This window comes from Lasiosphaeria miniovina (assembly GCF_030549165.1).
Source record: "Lasiosphaeria miniovina strain SMH2392-1A chromosome Unknown B0T26scaffold_4, whole genome shotgun sequence".
In the NCBI taxonomy this organism is placed as follows: Eukaryota; Fungi; Ascomycota; class Sordariomycetes; order Sordariales; family Lasiosphaeriaceae; genus Lasiosphaeria; species Lasiosphaeria miniovina.
Window position 1 is genome coordinate 3,164,616 of NW_026848223.1, and position 16,155 is coordinate 3,180,770.

Here is a 16,155-nt window from a genome sequence, read left to right on the forward strand (position 1 = left end):
ATCCATAAGTTCTTAGAGACCCAAGAATATGGTGTTCCGGCGCACGAAGTATTACCCCACGTCCTTGTCTTAACGGGCCTTGGCTCTAATGCTTGGGCTTCCTCGTGCCAACAGTACATGGAGATGGTGTGGCCTGAGACCGGATCTCAAGTCCTTGATCTGTACACATCCCTTCTCAAGAATGACCCGGAAGTTCCTTCGGAATGTGAGTACTTTCCGATATTTTCCCTTCCATAATCTGCTGACAATGGATTCCAGGCGTCTTGTTTGATGATACGCATTTGGTTGCGCAAACCTGCGTTCAGAGACAGAATGCCACTATAACAGTGACCGGCTCAGTGTATTCCATTGCCGAGGTGGGCGAACAAATAGCATGGCTCACCGCCGCATTATATTCCTCGGATCGCAAGGATGCCATCATGAGTTGATTCCCATCATACTGGATGCCGAAACTAGATGGTAACCAACCGGGCATCGAGAAGGTCTGCTGGCTCACTACGCCTGGGGAGATCGGTATCACTAATATTCCTGGCAGTACCGGAAGCTGCTGGATGAACTTGTTTCGCAATCCGGTGTTAGTGGAGGGTTACCCCATACTGATACGCCACAACGCAAACACCGGCCTGGAGATTTCACTCGATGTGATGGCTAAGCTTGCAAATACTCGCAAGATCAGTCTGTTTGGCGGCAAAATACTCATCAAGGGGTTCTCGACAATCCTGGTGCCCACGCGCCGCCATCTCGGGTTCATATTCTGGCATCGGGTGTTCAACACGGATGGGAGCTACCTCTCCTTTACAGACGCCAGTGTAAAGAAATGCCTCAAGGACTACCCGAAAGACTTGGCAGTCAGTGAGCTGGAAGGATCTCGGCATATTCTTGGCTGGTGTTCAAACGCCAACAACCTCACAGGTGAGAAACATATCCGAATCAATGAGAATGCAGATCATAGTTCCTGACAACCCATTTTCTTAGGTTCTGCAGATGCCAACTACAAGATTGGTTGGTCGGGTTTAATGCAACCTCGTGCCGGCTGTGCGTTTGAGAAAGTTTCTATTGTTGGTGGAATGTTCATCACAGCCGAAGTCTCTTGCCTGCTTGGTAAGAAAGACAAGCCAATCCACATCCGCTCCCGAGACGACTACATCATGCGGCTCAAGTGGATTGCGCAAAAGTTCGTGGTGCTCTACGATACGCAAGAGAGGAGGGCTTGGCTCGTCGACGGTGTCAGTGCTTTATTGCACCTGGTCAGGGCATCCCTCAAGCACGACCAAGGAGATCCGTTTAGCAGTTTGTTTCTGTACAACGAATCCTTGCTTCAAGAAGCGCCCGTCCCACACACGGGGAAACATGCATCGATCCACGTCATCACCAACAAACACAACACGAACCTCCCGCTTTACGGCAACCCAGACAGCACCAAAGAAACGGTGACTACAAACGAGGCGGGCAATCAATCTAGCGTTCTCACCAAAACACAGACAAGCTACTCGCTTCGAGAAAGGATCGAAAGCATTTGCGACGTTCTGGAGCAGATCGTGGCAAATCAGTCCGATGTCTCAAGTGAGGATGGGGTGGGAGTCCGGCTCAAGTACACCCGTCGCCGGCAACTGGAAGGATTCGACTTCATGGACGTGGCTACCAGCGAAGATCCGCTCTGGCCACGCATCACTACCCTCAAAGCCACCGGCAGGGGATGGGTCGACTTCACCAGAGCCATCAGTGCCATTACCCTGTTTGGCACCGGCAGGGGATGGGTCGACTTCACCAGAGCCATCAGTGCCATTACCCTGTTTGGCACCGGGTTTGGGGAACTAATCTGCCTAAAGACAGACGAGTTGGCTAACAATGCTAGGGACTGCTGTCAGCTGAACGCTAAGGTGCCCAAGGGCTAAGACTATCTTGCGGTCTGTGTCTCGGAAATCCAAGAGATCCTGTAGAAAAAGGGAAGCAAGAGCACACAGCCCTGGCGACTGGTCAAGGATATCTACTGGCACACACCGGATAAGATGTTTGAGCCCTGCAGATGCGACAAACTCTCGATAGGAAAACACGATCGAGTGCAAGTGCTCCTTCCGGCTTCATTCCCCAAGCTTTGGGCCAGGGGCTTTAAAAGTCCCGTTGATCTTAGCTCAACGCCACGCGGGGCTATTCTTTTTGGCCAAAGCTCACGATTTCCGCTCCGGTGGAAGGACCGCGGGGTGCCGGAAGAAGGAGATCCAGACCAGGAGACGGAGGAGATGGAATTGTCCTTTGAGGACAGCGGCTTGGGAACGAGCTTGGGTTCATCGTCCAGTGTTGGGGGGTACAGGGCAGTCCTTCGCAGTCCTCTCCTGGCTCAAACGTTCCAGCAAGCCCTCCTGACACGAATATGGTTCTTGGTGAGAATGATGTGGAAGGCGCAGAAAAGGGGAAGAAAAGGGAGCGTTCTCCCCCGCTGGAAGTTTCGGGGGATGGTGGTGCGGAAGCGTGTGAAAAAAGCCACAAGCGCCGATTGGGCAATTTCATCGATACGATGACCAACTGGAACTTGAAGGGCAAGGGGATATGAAGATTTGTTTGGTTCATAGGCTAATAATCCCTTAAATGTTCATTGCGCGGAACCAATCTGTTTATTTTCCTCATTTTCTAGCTGAATCGTGAACAGCGGCTCCCGTGACCCCCTTTTTAGTGATCCCCTAGCGATCGGGTACCTCGTCCCTTCTCCCACAGGGCTAAACTACCAAAAACGAGACACCTGCGCGACTTGAATGGGCTTGTGTGCAGACAATGTCTGTGGAGATCCTTCGGACGCGGGGCTGACGAGATGGGGTGACAGATCACGTTCCCCCCCGCCGTCCCCCCCCGGCTCCCCCCCCTAAAAAAAACCCCCCCTCCCCGAGAAAACAAATCCCAACCAAAACTCGTAAAACATGATCGCCTCACACACCACCATCATCCGCGCCGCACTGCGAACTGCCACCTAGCAGCTCCCCCACGCCAGCGCTAGGGCCTTCGCGACAACACAGCGCCGCTTCGACAACACGCAGCCCAAGTCGTCGGAGCCAGTGGGCGAGGTCAAGGGCACGGCCGGAAAGTTCAACAAGGACGGCACGAACCCGAACAAGCAACTGATGTAATTTATGCTCCTTCTCTTTTCTCGCCCTCTCTTTCTCTTTTTTTTTCTGCCAAGGGAGGGAACTGCACTGACTCGGCTTATTGGAATTTACTAGCTGGTTTGGTCTCGGAGCCCTCGGCCGGGAGCTCTGTACGTGTAGTTTATGGCGCGTCCGGACGCGGTGGCTGACACGGCCAAGCAGGCGGACCCCCAAGCAGTCGCACACCAGCATCAGCTGAATACGCCTGGCCAGGCTCGTTGAAGTTGGGAGATGGATGGATGGATGGATGGATACTTTTGAAAGCACGACGGGGTATTCTAGTGGTCACACATGGGAAAACGAACTAGGTTGTCCCCCAGCTTGGCGTTGCTTCTTCATGTTTAGTTTATGTGTATTAGGGGCTAAGCAGATTAGCTCGCGGGCTGCCTCGGCCATCTTGCCTTATTGCCTTTTCATCTTAAACTAATTTTCGTCCCAACTCTCCCCACATTGAACATTGAACGAGCGGCAGGTGATATGTACCCCTTTAGCTGATCACTTTCCTAGCGAAGTAGTTTACTAGGTTACCTCTGCATGGTCAATTGGTGTGCAGACCCGTCCGAGAGATACAGTGGTTGGGAGGGCCTCTGGGATCCGGGTTCCTTCGCTTCGTGCTCTTTTTTCCTCTTCTTTTTGCTGGATCTCGTCTGTTTCTCCCCAACACGTAGCTTTCCGATAACGAGAGCAATAAAACGCCCTGCATCTCATGGGGGAATTAACAACCATCAAGAGCGCATTGACAGTTACCAAAACTACACATCATCTTTTGTATAACGATTAGTGACTGAATTGGCTATGATGCTATCTCTCATGCATGGAATGATCACTACCTAACGCTATGTGCTTCCCAGTCCTTGAGAATATACACACCTGCAGTCCAAATACCTCGACAAATACTATTTACTCCTTCATATGCCGTCCAGCCCCGCGACCCTTGTACATACAAGTACTACGGGTATGGACGATACTATTCGCCTGTGACGAACCCATCATCAGCGCCCCTCCCTCACAGCCCCAAAACGTCCACAGCCACAAGAGGGAGCGAGCTACCAGGGTCCGAAAGACAGGTCTCTTGCTCGATAATGTTGGCGTCGACAATCTGGGGCACGTCGCCCTGCAGCTCCTTCACTAACTGCCGGAAAGGACACGCGTTCTTGCTCGTGCACTGGTGCCTGTTATCGGCCAAGACCAAGATCTGAACGTCGTCCGCAATCTCCTGGAGCGACTTTCCTTCATGCCAATCTTCTAGTATTTCAGCGTTCCTGCCGGCTTTATCCCTTGCCACGGCAGTCTGGGTCTCACGAATTACAAGAGCACGTGGCCTATAGCCTCGAGGTCATCTCGCCGCGATTATTCTCGACTAAGGTCAGTATTGATGCTCATATACTACGCGGTGCCTAAGAGTGACTTGTCTTCCTTATAGGGAATATGTTGTTTGGTTTTTGGATCTCGGTACTACTTGGCTATGCTAAAATCGATAACATGTATTATGTTGGCGGTTGGCGTTCCCGGTCTCTCGATCACGAAATGTTCTGGCTTGATATCGCGGTATATCAAATTTTTCTCGTGAATTCCTTCGATTCTCTGAGCCTATGAAGGGAGTCAGATCCTTCTACGAACAATTCAGACCTACTCAAATGTACATACTAGCTGGTCATGTACTGGTATACTGTGGGACATCCCATCGGTGCTGGTATATCATCATGTACCATCCCAAATTTCGAGCTGGGGTACCATGTACCGTTCCATTAGTGCTGGAATATCATGTACCATCCCAAATTCCGATCTGGATATTATGTACCGTCCAACGGCGTGTACTGGTATATTCTGGCCAAAATTTGGGACTGTGGCCCAGATTTAGGCCAATGAGCATTTCGGGTTGCTGGCCGCTTTTGACGGAGTGTGGCTTAGTCCCCTTTCTGCGATTAGCCCCAAGCAATATCAAATCTGGGAGCAATGCTCGACAACCTGAAACTGGGCCTATTAACCTAGAAGGAGGTATTTAATCAGCCAAGTATCAGCATTACGGTGCAATTTCCGATGGCTTCGGTGTTTTTCCAGGAATCACAAATGACTAGTGAATTGGTGAATGCAAACAAACACACACCACACACACACACACAAATACGTGGTAGGCCTTTCACGCGAGTGTCGCGGATTGACGAAGCGGGCGCGGATAACGCGCGTCGACAGCACCGTGATGGTGCTCTGGTGCTACGACTGTAGCGCGTGGCCGAAGGTATCGAGGTCGCGGACCACAGCGCACAGCGACGTGAAGAGCAAGCAGCCTCTCGGCCTCGAACTAGTTGGTCACGACGGTACCAAGGGCAAGGTCGTTGAAGCGGATCGTGATGGTTGTGGCGAAAAACTGGTTTTTCGCAATTGCAGAATCGAGCTTCTCAATTTACACTGGTCGCCTGGGACAAGTGAAGAAATGACTACCATTGCTACCGAAGTATGTATAAATGCTCAACTGCTGATGTGCCTAGCTGGTTCCCTCATCCATATCATCCCCGTTCTCCAATGCCGTGCCGCCTATGATGTCCTATTAGCAGCTGACATTACAACCAAGAAATTGATCGCCTTACCGAAATTTCTTCAGATGGTCCGCTTAAGCGAGTGCAGCGTTGCCTTTCCCTTGCCTGAAGCCGCCATCGCCGTCATATCTTGAACGATCTCTTGTATCCTTTGGATGATCGTCGAGATTTGTCGTGGTTGCACCAAACGGTCATGGCGCTCAGCGATGCGTACGCGGACGGCCGGTTTGACCCTGTCATCGGCGCTCTGGGACGCGGCGGCAGTGGGCTTGGACTCGCCCGCTTCGGCTGAATCGACCAGGCGATGACGCGCCCAGAAGACGACAAGCTTAGTGTTCCATGAGCTGATGCGGTTGAATTTGTTACGGTCATATTGCGTCGAGACCAACACCCTGGCTTGCTGCGGTGTCAACGCGTCTCAAAGACCACGCTCCCTGTCGGCACGCCGGCGCCATTCTTGCCCACCAAGTTTTAATGAGCGCCATAGCTATCCTAGGTAACGTTTGGCTTGATGAAAACCCTGGCGCCTGCCTTGCGCCAGCGGGACATGCCGCCGTTATTGCCCGGCAGGTCCGTCTTCAGAAAGCCGACTTCGAGCTGTGAGTCCCCGGCGACGCGCTCGCGCGGCGCGTCGCTTGGAGGCACGATTTTGTCGTCGGTGTCCCAACCTGAGAAAACTCTGTCTCATGAGCCTTTGCGAGTGGCTTCGTCTGGAGTGTCGTCCGTCAAGTTGGCGCGAGCGGGTTGGATGATGAGGTCATCGCAGCGTGTCTTCTGATCGTTGGTGAGATCTTCAAAGGCCTTCAGCGTCACAGCCAGCCCGGAATGGTACTGCGAGCTCGGCGGGTTGGGGGTGGGGTGCAGGAGGCATTGTGAGCTTCTTAGGGATCGACGGAGATGGTTTCCAGATGGGGTTGTGTGATGCGCTGAAGATGCGGTTGTGTGGTTCTGTTCTGGAAGAGAAACGCGTTCCCGCGGCGAGAGCAAGATATGGAGGGTGAAGTTTATTGCATCTATTCAGTAGTAATAACAATGGCTACGTGTAGGATAACAACAGTGTGAATAATACGCCCCTCCATGAGGTACCGTAGCCGCTCCTTCCCTCCTAAATCTGCCCCTCCTGCCTCGAAGAAATCAGCACCTTCCTGGAAAGTATCACTCCTGGGAGCCCCCGCGCCAACTGGGGCCGCGCCTCCCTGTCCCACATTCAGATCCGCCAGCCCGCCACGCCACACACCATCTTGTGATGTATCACCGTGATGCAAGTCTTAGTGTTAAGGGGTTATCGCGAAAGCAGTACTGCGCAGCCAACATCAAAGCAGTCTGACGTATGTAAAGTAAGTCGCCCAGTCTGCTGACGTTGTTACTGTTGTTGCTGTTATGGTTACTATTGCGGTCGCCGTTGAGATCGCCCAGATCCCGTCGCTGAGGGTACGGAGAACGGTGCCCATTGCTAGCTGATATGTGCGTGTGGCGTACGTTGGATTCTAAACGCTTCGTGGTGCCTCGAGAACCCCTCGAGGGCCTCTAGGGCCGCTTGGGGCACCACAAAGCTCGTGGCTATGCTTAGAAACAATCACCTTTCCCTCAGCTTCTTCCGCGGCGACTTGTCGCGGTTCCTTGTATTGCCTGGCACCGGGCCGCTGGTGAATGCCAATGATCGACCTGGGGCTATCCGATGCGAGAGATTGCTCCTTCCTTGCGAGGGCCTTGTCTGTCTCCAAATATTGCTCCTTCCCATAACGACACCGACGATCTCCTACCCACTCTTTCCTTGCGGAGACCCAGACAGTTACATTCTCACTTCTTCCCCGCGAAAACTCTGACGGCCCCTTCCTTGTTTATTTCTCGTCTGGAGTCGATCAAGGCCTTTGCGTCTATAGTCCACTTTCATTTGTTCCAGCTATAGCCATCAACGAAGAAAACTCTGCTGTTATCATCCAGGTATGTTGTAGTTTGTCAGGGTTACAAGTATCGGCGTGAACTGATACTGAGGACAGCACAATGGCGCCGCTGAAAATGGTTATCATAGTGTCACGTAAGATTTGAGCCACATCCGAGCCATAACCGAGTTGAACCTTAAAAGGCCCTCTATGACGCTCACTTCCTAGTATCACGAGATTTCCTTTATTTACTTTTTGGGTATAAATAGGGGCTTCTTTTCCGGTATCTCTAGACCTTTTTTAGACAGACAATTCAATGCGCTGTCAACTACGATCACGTGCAAGACATAGTGATCGTGATCCATCCCAAACTCCAAGGCTTAGACAGCTTGATCCAGCTGTTCCGAGACCACCATACCACGGCAAACCACCAGGCCATAGTACAGGCTATCACCAGTGTCAGAGATGTCTTCACAGAAGATGCACTTGTCTAGGCTAGGGGATAACGAGATGACGCCATTCAAAGTCGCGATGCCATTGTAGCTGCCAAAGCTCTTGTCGACCGCGGACTCAATGAGAGTGCATTGCCTCTCAGAAAAGCCGAGGCCGAGCTCGAGAAAGTCGCAGCCGAGCTTCGCCACGCTAGACAGCAACGAGACGAGGCCGTTGCAAGCTGCGATGCCATCAGGCAGCATTTGTGTTCGGGGCTACCTCGGCTCACCCGGACCCACCAATTGAGGTGAGCCGAGGGTGAATTAGGGTGTGCAAGTGTGCGTCGGCTCGCTGATTGCGCTGGGCTCATATAACTCTCACAGGCCCAGGCACATGACCATGGACCCGCTGAATCAATACTTTATCCTCCTGACGAAAAAAAAACTGCCAGCCTCTTCCCAAACACCATTTTCCCAGGGAATATACCAACGGCCCTCGTTGGTATACCGATATATCCTACACCAACTGGTTTAACTCCCACTGCTCGCAAGACCAAGTCAATCGTTCACCGATCATAGTTGTATCGAGTCAGGAGGCTGGCCTCCAGTCCTCGTGGTGGACTGAGCGCCCTTGGCACTGGCTGCCGTAGGTGCCAGTAATTGGCCCCTGCGTTGCACAATGAGCCCTGGAGCTTCGAACCTTCTTTGAACTCTTCTTTTTCCTTCCTCATGCGAGGATCGTAGCAAATTGACCAGAATAACTACCGCAATCCTGTCAAGCCTCGTGACATATCGCCTGACGATATCACCGTACGCACGACCTATCTCTAACCTATCCCCAAAGTTTGCTAACCTGCTGTAGATGGCGGAACGAAACCCGCTGGTCCCGGGCCGAACGCGCAAGGGATTATTCTCGCATCCCAAAACCTTCGTCACCCACACCCTCCCAGCCATCCACGAGAACACCGTCATCGTCGCAGCGACCCACCCCACGGTCCAAACTGGCGACCAGACTAAGGATGGGTGGTTCCTCTCCGATTTCTACGCCTTCAACTGCCTGCTGAAAGGCTCCGTTGCGGATCAGACCTGGCTTACGGCTGCCAAACCAGCAAGGCTAGTGGAGAAGTATGGTGACTTTCTCCACGGTTCCCCCGATAGAGATCGCAAAGTAGTCTTAAACCACGACCTCCTTGACTCGGAAATCACCCCAGTCACCCTCGTTGAGCCCGCCGAGATGATCGACAGATTTCTCAGCGAGGTCAACGAAGAATCTCTTCGCGCCAAGAATAGTGGTATCCGCTTCTTCTCATGGTTTTCTGCCATGGTATCGAAGGTCATTACCTTTGCCTTGACAACGGCACTCGACATAAGGGCATCATTATCGTACAGCTGGAAGCAGCCCTGGAGCCAGGCGTATCCGCCACCCTATTCACGACAGCCTGTTTCTCTGGAGGTTGGGCTGTCACCCCTGAGCTTAACACTACGGCAATGGCTGCCGCACAGCCCGACGATAAATCAGTCTCGTGGCAATTATCTAGGAGCATGGGACGAGCCTGCGGGTCTGTGTTTGCTGGAGCCAGTGTGGCCAACAACACTATCAACCAATAACAACAGGTTGATAACGTTGTCAAAAATTATCAACAGAACCCCTGCCACTATTCGGACCCCTGTACGCCGCCGTCCCCCCCCACCTCCTCCCCCCCCTCTCCCTCCTCCCCCTCAGAAATAATCCCTGAAGCAAACCAGCTCTTCAAGCATTGCGTCTTCTCAATAGTAGACACTCCTAGCTGCATTCGATCCCATGAAATCGTCCTCCGTGCACCTGAAAAGACCCTTTCAGGTTCGTCGCTCATCGCAGGGATCGATAAGATATCAATCGCCATTTGCGATAACCTTGGCCAAGTTGTACGTCGCTCCTCCGCTAGCCACCAGTTGAGTGCAGACATCTGAATTGGGATCGCTTTCTCTCGTGTGTACGATTCGTACTCGTTGCTGTCTTGCATATCAATAGCCTCGAGCTTTCTTGCGATCTGGTCGTACTCATCGAGATCAGGTTCGTCAATCTGAGGATTTTCGATGACATCCCGGTCTTCGTACAACTCCCAAAGCTTCTTGACCCCTGTGAACGCTGGCTTCTGCCACTCCTTCTTCCAGTTCTTCTTGATGTATGTAAGTCGACGAGATGGATGAAGGATAAGTGCAGCAGCATACACCACAACTGCTTCCGTCTTCGCGTAATACTTGTCAAATAGTTGCCAACTTCGTACGATATTTGACTGAAGTGGTGACTTCGCAAAACGCTTGAGGGATTTGTCGTAATGCTGAACCAGAATATCCATCGAGAGAAGCACACCATCAAGTGTTCCGCTGTGGCCTTGAGTCGCGAGTGTTGCGCGATGAAAAGGAGCGAGGAATGCTGCAATGTCCTTGAGATAGCCCCAGTCGTCCAAGTCGAGATAATCGTCGCGAAGGTCGTCAAGCCACTTCTCTAGATACGTATGAATTGAGCTAGAGATCTCGATTGCAACCTTGAGCATGGTATACCAGCTATTCCATCGGGTCTCGTTATCGAGAGGGAGACCTCGACCAGCAAGTAGACCGAATTCTCGACTTCGAGCAGGAGAGCCACGGATATGCACAGCGATGTTGTGCAGCTTGCCGAGAGGGCCTCGCTGCCTCCATTGTGTTTGCCGATCGCTGTCGCTGTCGTCATCGAAAGTCTCAAAGAGAAAGGCCTGTACAGCAAGGTTGATGACATGGCCGGTACATCGAAGCCGGTGTTGTGAAGCATTCCATGGCAAGGCGAATTTCGATTCAAGCGATCGGCAGAGAACGTCATTCGATGGGTGATTATCTCCAATGAAATACCCAATCTTGTTGACGATCCCAAAGCTTTCGAAGACCTGGAAGATTTCCGCCGCTTGTTCGTCTCCACGATGGGTGAGAATTGGCCGGAGGCCAAGAAGGACTCGTGCCAGTTGAGATGTCTCTCGGTCAACAAAATGGACACAGATGCCGAGGAAAAGATGGCGATTTGGTGAGGTCCAGATATCAGCCGCGAAATGGATCATCGAGATAGACGATTGGAGGCGCATTCGTAGGTCGTCTTTCGCAGACAGCCAGAGAGAGTCAATCTTGTTCGAGACCGATGAATGACTGGAGATAACCCCTTTCTCAACCTCAGGATGTCCCAGAGACAAAACTGCGCGCATCGCTGGCCATTCGACAGCTCGAAAAGGGAGGTTGTGCCGTACAATGAGTTGGAGAAGAGCTTTGTTGGTTCGCTCTTGTAGCTGATGTAGCTGATGAACGGAGGAGGCCGAGGGTATCGAAGCCGGACTGGGTAGCTGCTGATCTCGTTCAACCTTGTCGACTAGAATACCATGATGTGACACAAGATGGCCTCGTGCTGCAGTTGTGCTTATACAGCGGTATTCAGGGCAGTATTTGCAATACCACACAAGATGCTTGCCGATGTGTTTGGGTTCGTCCGGCTTTGGTGGTCGAGAATGGTCCCATGTGGCGACAGCCCTCTTCTGACGGCCTTTGGTCCTGATCCCGGTCCCAGTCCCGGTACTAGAGGGAAAATTCGTCGAACCATTCGATAGAATAGAGTCTGACATCTTGAACGAAAAGACTAAGGGTTTGATGCTGTAGATATAGGAAGAATGACAGGAGTAATGAGGGATGGAGGGGGGAGGGGTAAAAAAGTGGGTCTGTGAGCCTCTGTTGATAGTGTTGATAACCGTTGTTATCGTTATCGATTGATAGCTTATCAATGTTGATTGTTGTTGGCCACACTGGCTGGAGCTACTATCTCGGCGCTTTCGGACGCTTCGACGCCCCTACTTGGACAGCAGCAGGGCAGCAGTTCGGTAACACTAACCGTACATGAGGCCTGCCTCCAACCCAGTAAGCCTACTACGATACAGGCACAAACGTACAATGAGTTTTGTCGTTCCATCACGGATGTCTTAGGGGCGCGGGGATTCTCTCGCATCTTATCCGAGGACTTCACATTTAGCGCTCAGGATGATAATTGGGAGTATTCCTGGACTAGGAGATCAGGGATCCCACTGGCTCGTTTCAGAGACCGATGGGAAACATTGCTCACGTACCCCCACTAGCTAAGTGCCGACGACGATCAGACCGCGCCTACTACCCATCTTACGGGCAGCGCCGACGCCAACGCCGACACTGTCATCGATAAGATGACGCGCGCAATGATACACTCACGAGTAGCCAGCATTGCAAAGCTGTTTTTCGAGATTCTCTGCCCCGGTGATTGGAATAGGGGGCAGAATGTCGCTGTTGGGGGTGGGCTCTTCCAATTCCTTCACAATCACCCCGACGCCCAGTCTGCCTCCGAGATTACCGATATCATCTGTTTCCGATGGGACACGTGTCTCCTTATCGACAGGTTTGTCGACGATCATGGCCTACATCGTCCGGACGGCAAGATCTGCGCTATGTGGGATTCTCAGGAGTATCCTGCGGCTATGCGAGATAGATATGGCCGAGAGGGATGGAGTGCGCGTTATTCCCCCGTGTGGCGGGCATTGTTGGAAGGCGGCGCTAAGATTCCACCTGCAGATCATCAAGGGCCCGTGTTCTATCGCCCTCTCGCATATATAGCGTCAGCTATCGCTGAAACGTGTACAACCGAGGAGGAGACAAAGAGGATGGTTTGAGAGTACTGCGAGTACGTTGCGAGCATCCGGAAATTTCACCTCGACCGTGCTGTCGAGTCGGCGGCTGTTTGGAGTAATGGCCAGAAGTGGCTGGGATCCGTCGGTAGGCGCCTCCACCGCTTGTTGTCGCCTTCGAAGAGTCTTGGCCCTTCCATGGCGGCTCGTCCGATCACTAGCGAGACCGATGACGCTTTCCTTACAGGGGGGGAGCAAGAAGCTTGGGAAGGCTCCTAATTTGTAGTATAATAATTTCAGCCTATAGTTACTCCACTCATTAGGAGCTAAGTTTGTAACTACTCCCTTGATGTGTTTGGTGGCTGGAGTGCTAGAGAGCTGGATGTAGTTAAACGCCTTAACAGAACTCCTTTGCTAGTTCTTGCTCGCTGCCACCATTGTGACCACCTTGATCAGGCGTACCTGCCTTTTCTTACAGTAAGCCCAGAGCTAGTGGTACACGGATTGAACTGGTCGGTCTACCCGAGTTAGTAAACCAACTAGTTTAAATTTAGCTTTGTTACACAGCATTTCCAAGGACGTTAGCTAGTTAGATTCAAAGAGGTCACAACCATTTTCGCAAAGACGAACATCAATCTACTTAAAGTTGTGAAGCGGTAAAACCGAGAAGGAAGCAAAAAAGTGTGAAAGGTGATGCTTTTTCTAAGGCTAGGTGGGCGCGGCGGATTTCTTTAAGGTAGGAAATCCCCAGACCCCGCTATGTCACGTGCTAGCGCCGAACGCTATTAGTGGGGCTCCCACCAGCGCTTCACGTAATGAAGCTATTTACACTTTTCGTGCATCAAGTTGTTAACGGTCGAGCGCGGTACCATAGCATCAGGCTAGTTTTATATGGAACATAGCTACTGTAAGAGAAGGTAGGTACGCCTGATCAAGGTGGTCACAATGCAGGCAAGAAGGTAGGGGAGCAATGACTTGTATTGGTGTAAGACTTCAACCTGGCCCTCGCAAAGGAAGATGGGCGAGGGCCATTGTTTATATACCTGCTCAGGGGTTCGGCCCGGGCATCAGTCTGCGGTCGTGGCGCCACGGCGTAGCGTATGCCAGCTGGCAGTGTTCTAGCCAGTTGGTGACAAGTGGTGGGCGCGCACCCTGTGCGCGCAGTTGGTGTTTGGGGTGTCCTTTTCCTTACAGCTACAATCCTCTAATACATTAGACTTCTATTCTGTGTTAGTTAAATGAAGCCCGTAACCACGCGATATCCGGCATGCGCCTAGTAGCTGCTCACTGTAACACAGTATTCGCTGTATCCGGTCCTTAGATAAAATACGCCTCCTATGCTAGGTCACCTGCTGTTATCCCTCACTGTTGTCAATATCTTTACTCTCTTCACCATTGCTAATAAATGTTAGTATTCTAGTTAGCGGAGGTTAAACCGGTTGGTGTAGACTATTTGTACACTAACAAGTCTAATATCGGCTTTGAGCCGTTGGTAGACTTAATACTTCTCTACATCTTCACTTTGGATAGTCTCTCTAGCTTAGAGAAACGCGCTTGGCTTACCCGCCCTTTTTGCCAGAACGGAAGCACCAACCACGAGTACCACATTAGCAGTTCGCTAACCTCAGGTAGATCATCTTCACATGGTTGCTGCCGAGATAGGTCTTGTGATACGACGTTAGAAGCAGACCATACCACGGTCGGGATGGACTGATGAATCTTTTTATCTGATATTTGCGTCGTTTGACTGCATTCCAGTATTTCTTTCTTTTTGGGGGGTGGTGACATTCTCCTCCTCTTGCATCGGCTTCCTCTCGCCTCTTTTCTCTTCTCTCTTCTTGTACCTCGCCAAGTCATGTTCCAGCAGCCTCCGGCGGGCTCAAGCCGTTGTAGAGGATGGATTTCTTTTCGCTGCTGTAGACGCTGTTGCTTTGCGCGTGTACGCGGCTGGCCACGAAGTGTGAGTGCTTACATCCCTGCGATAACCATGCGATATGATCATTCTCTTGCCAAGATGGCTATTCGCTGACTATCCCTTGCAGCCCGTTCTACCAGCCACAGGTCACGCTCCAGGCGTTCTGGCAGACGCTTCAGAAGAAGCCGCTTACCCCTACTTGATGGGTTTTCGGCGCTGCTGGGGAATTGGGGAATCATAACCGGGGCTGCATGGTGTCGAGGCAACAAGTTTAACCCCGGAGAAATTGTAAAGTGATTAATGGCTTCAAAATCTGTATTCAACACGTGCATGATCCCGTGTCGCTGCCGTGCCTTCACACCACCTCTGGGTATCGTGTTGTGCACGATGCAGCTCAATTGAAGTGTATGTAAGTCTTTTTCTTTCGCAGGGAAAAAATGAAAGAAAAGTAGGGCTTATTTATCCTTCGATCAAAAACCGGTATTAGGCAACAATGTAGGCATCAAGGCCCCTATAGGGGCCGATTATCGTTGGTGGCCTGGTTGGTGGCGAAGATCATCGTTGGTGGCCTAATTGGTGGCAAAATCCCGTCAGGAGGGCATTATTACGTAACATATCGTGGATTGATGTCTGTGGCTTGTCGACTTGACTTCATTATTTGTTGATAGCAGCGACGGGGGTTACGGCCTAGCACGACTATGACCGCGTAGGCCGGGACCGATATTAGCCCACGAGACGCGAGCTCCAAGAAATAGGTGAATTTGCGGCAAACTTCCCGCTGAGGCACAAGATGACGAATACAAAACCAAGCCGGCCCAAGCCGGGGAGACACCCAAGGGGCTTGTAGTTCCGCCGCAGCAGTACTTCGTACAAATTACAGTCTTGCTATACAGATGAACCATAATTAACATGGTGATAGTACTTTCGGCAGCCAAGCAGCCGGCCGGGCGATTGCTGTTTGAACGCTCGCTTGGCGGCTCTCGAGTACGACGCGAGAGCGATTCTGATAGGCCTCGCATTCCGCAGTCGGGCATGGCATCACTTAGCTAGCGAACAGTTTGCATCAGCGAGCAAATACAAAGACGCACGTCTCTCCACGGAATAATATTCAAATGCGAATTTCTCGGTGGTTCAGTCTTGTTTTAGTCGACGGACGGAAATTCCCACATTGAAACGACACCCGCGGCGCGATCCCAGCCATTCACCAAAATGTGGTCAAGAGTTTTCGTCCTGTCGCTTCCCATCTTTGCAACTCTCTCGTCCACCCAGTACACGGGCCCCTGTTCAGAGACAAACTGCGGCGCCTCGGGCAAGGTGCGTCCGAGGGGCTACCTCTGCGTGCCGTACCCGAGCTTCGATCCCGCGCTGCGCAAGGGTTGCACATGCAGCACCGCTTAGATGGCGGTTTCAAGCGGGCTTGGTAAGTGGCGCTCAACTTGCTGCAGCGAGAAGCTTGCTAGCGTGTCAACAAAGTCGAACAGCCTGGATACGTCGTCGAGTGAGTGAGTGAGTGAGTTGTTACTAGAAGTTGATGGATACTGCGCACATTTGTATCTAGACGGGCTATGCAACAACACGACACGACGGACATTCGGCTATTGGACCT

At 51.8% G+C, this 16,155-nt stretch overlaps 6 protein-coding genes across 6 annotated transcripts; 5 read left to right on the forward strand and 1 right to left on the reverse strand.

The window, feature by feature from the left end:
- Window positions 1–551: 551 nt before the first annotated feature.
- B0T26DRAFT_645268 (uncharacterized protein) lies at window positions 552–1,325 on the forward strand (the record flags this gene model as incomplete). The annotated part of the gene is made up of 2 exons (XM_060437702.1): window positions 552–912; window positions 976–1,325. Coding segments are annotated over 2 exons (711 nt in total), but the record flags the coding sequence as incomplete, so codon positions are not given.
- Window positions 1,326–2,898: 1,573 nt separating this feature from the next.
- On the forward strand, window positions 2,899–3,623 carry B0T26DRAFT_710553 (uncharacterized protein). The gene is made up of 2 exons (XM_060441986.1): window positions 2,899–3,115; window positions 3,300–3,623. The coding sequence occupies exon 2, from the start codon at window positions 3,373–3,375 to the stop codon at window positions 3,562–3,564; it is 192 nt and encodes a 63-aa protein (XP_060296467.1). The 5' UTR covers window positions 2,899–3,115; window positions 3,300–3,372; the 3' UTR covers window positions 3,565–3,623.
- Window positions 3,624–5,735: 2,112 nt separating this feature from the next.
- Window positions 5,736–6,545, reverse strand: B0T26DRAFT_675952 (uncharacterized protein; the record flags this gene model as incomplete). The annotated part of the gene is made up of 3 exons (XM_060439906.1): window positions 5,736–6,074; window positions 6,176–6,342; window positions 6,488–6,545. 3 exons carry the CDS (start codon window positions 6,543–6,545, stop codon window positions 5,736–5,738), a joined length of 564 nt encoding a protein of 187 aa, XP_060296468.1.
- Window positions 6,546–8,398: 1,853 nt separating this feature from the next.
- Window positions 8,399–9,460, forward strand: B0T26DRAFT_802744 (uncharacterized protein; the record flags this gene model as incomplete). The annotated part of the gene is made up of 3 exons (XM_060447061.1): window positions 8,399–8,798; window positions 8,851–9,280; window positions 9,378–9,460. The coding sequence occupies exons 2-3, from the start codon at window positions 8,851–8,853 to the stop codon at window positions 9,458–9,460; spliced, it is 513 nt and encodes a 170-aa protein (XP_060296469.1). The 5' UTR covers window positions 8,399–8,798.
- A 4,119-nt stretch (window positions 9,461–13,579) lies between these two features.
- B0T26DRAFT_710559 (uncharacterized protein) lies at window positions 13,580–13,828 on the forward strand (the record flags this gene model as incomplete). Its single annotated transcript, XM_060441987.1, has 1 exon — window positions 13,580–13,828. A coding segment is annotated over exon 1 (224 nt), but the record flags the coding sequence as incomplete, so codon positions are not given.
- Window positions 13,829–15,699: 1,871 nt separating this feature from the next.
- B0T26DRAFT_710561 (uncharacterized protein) lies at window positions 15,700–15,966 on the forward strand. Its single transcript, XM_060441988.1, has one exon. The coding sequence runs from the start codon at window positions 15,759–15,761 to the stop codon at window positions 15,945–15,947; it is 189 nt and encodes a 62-aa protein (XP_060296471.1). The 5' UTR covers window positions 15,700–15,758; the 3' UTR covers window positions 15,948–15,966.
- The last annotated feature ends 189 nt before the right edge of the window (window positions 15,967–16,155 follow it).